Here is a 2,023-nt window from a genome sequence, read left to right as displayed (position 1 = left end):
AGCAGCTGCCTCAGTCTAGGGGAGGAGGCTGTGTATTTATCTAAAAGTTTTCAGTAATTGTTTTTTTTATGATGAATATTATCAGGTGAAATTGTTGAAATGTGCAACTTGTGCAACTTGCATGCAGGCTTAATTATGTGTCTTGTTGAAATAGTGTTAATTAGGCCATTTTAAGTTTTACCTTTTCCTCTCTCTCCCTCCATCACTCTCATTTCTCTTCTTCCAGCTCTGCTGTTGTGCAGACATGATGAGCAATAACAGCTTTACTCCTGAGTATTTTCAGCTGACTCTGTTTACAGACTCTGGGCCCCTCAGATATCTGTTCTTCTGTCTGTGTCTGTTGGTCTACATGACTATAATCTCTGCTAACGTTGTCATTATTCTGACAGTCTGCCTGGAGACGTCTCTGCATCAACCCATGTACATGTTTCTCTCCTGTCTGTGTTTAAACTCTCTGTACGGCTCAGCCGGCTTCTTCCCCAGGTTCCTGATGGACATTCTGTCTGACACTCATTTGATCTCACGTGCATCTTGTTTCATTCAGATGTATGTTATTTACACCTATGCATCATTTGAAATGACCATCCTCAGCATCATGGCCTATGATAGATTTGTTGCTATTTGCCAGCCTTTACACTATCACAGCAAAATGACCTTTAGGATGGTGAGACATCTTCTGATTTTTGCTCTGCTCTATCCTGCATTTACTATTGGCTTCTGTGTTTCTCTTACTGTTCGATTGCCTCTGTGTGGAAATAAACTGCACAGACTTTTCTGTTCTAACTGGCCCGTGGTTCGGCTCTCCTGTGTGGACACAACTCTGAACAACATTGTAACTCAGCTTTTTACGATAACAACCATCTTCATCCCCCTGTTCTTTGTCCTGTACACCTATCTACGGATTCTGCTTGTGTGCAGGAGAAGCTCGTCTGAATTCAGAGGAAAGGCGTTACAAACCTGCCTGCCCCACATAGTGACATTTGTGAACTATTCATTTTCTGTCTTCTGTGAGCTGTCACTGACCAAATTTGAGGGTGATAAACTGAATCCAATTGTCGTAGTTGTTTTATCTTTAGAGTATTTGATCATTCCCCCCATCAATAACCCTCTAGTTTATGGCCTGAATCTGCCTCAAATCAAAGGAGTGATTTTTAGATTTTTGAAGATACGCAAAATGGGTCCTGATGATAAAATGTAAAAGTCATGCACATACTGAGTAGAAAAAAATATGTTTTAAGCCTCTGGTTTTGACAAGATATGCCCCTGGAATAAGTGTGCAAAATATGTATTTGTCAAAAGATTTTTGCTATCATATTAATTTTAAGGAATTCTAAATATCTATGAATAGAATCAATGTAATATTAAAATGGATTCAACCTGAACCACAACAGTGAGCTGTATGTTGAACCATGCATATACAACATGTGCAATACATGTTGTATATGCATGGTTCAACATACAGCTCTTCAGATTAAAATACATCTGTGAAACTCACTACCTAGAATTGCATTTCATAGGATATGGGAATTTAGATTTTGGTGTCTCTTTTATATTAAATGTTTTGTAATTTTACACTTGAATGTTACTCTTCATTTATTCTGTATTTTGTATCTCTAATATATATATAAATATTTTTGTTGTGAACCATTTGTCAATTGTAATTAAAGTAACCATATATTTACAAATAATAAACAAATAATACTTAGAGTGTACAGCCATTATAGCTGTCCTTTGAGGCACAGGTGTGCTTTGACACCATGTCATGTAACATCAGTATGCTCACAGTGACAATGCTAACATGTGGCTGTTTACCAGGTTTGGGTCTGGACCAAAGTGGCTATTTTAGCCTTAATTTCATCTCATATATTTTTGTTCTGTCATTAGTAGTTTGTTTGTTTATCTATATAATACTGGAATAAAGTTTTTAATAATAAGTGTATTCCATAAGTCAAAAATGAACCTTGAAAAATAAAAATGATCCGACGCAGAACAGTTACAGATGAAGTCACTTGGATAAGTTACA

At 36.8% G+C, this 2,023-nt stretch overlaps 1 protein-coding gene across 1 annotated transcript; it reads left to right on the top strand.

Moving 5' to 3' along the window:
- The first annotated feature begins 244 nt into the window (after positions 1-244).
- LOC119903621 (olfactory receptor 51L1-like) lies at positions 245-1,198 on the top strand. The gene has a single exon (XM_038719863.1). The coding sequence runs from the start codon at positions 245-247 to the stop codon at positions 1,196-1,198; it is 954 nt and encodes a 317-aa protein (XP_038575791.1).
- Positions 1,199-2,023: the final 825 nt, after the last annotated feature.

Source organism: Micropterus salmoides, unplaced genomic scaffold (assembly GCF_014851395.1).
Source record: "Micropterus salmoides isolate LMB-PRFRI ecotype aquatic unplaced genomic scaffold, ASM1485139v1 Ms_hic_scaffold_15, whole genome shotgun sequence".
Taxonomy (NCBI): Eukaryota; Metazoa; Chordata; class Actinopteri; order Centrarchiformes; family Centrarchidae; genus Micropterus; species Micropterus salmoides.
The sequence above is the reverse complement of the archived record's forward strand: the minus strand, read 5'-3'. Positions and strand labels throughout refer to the sequence as shown.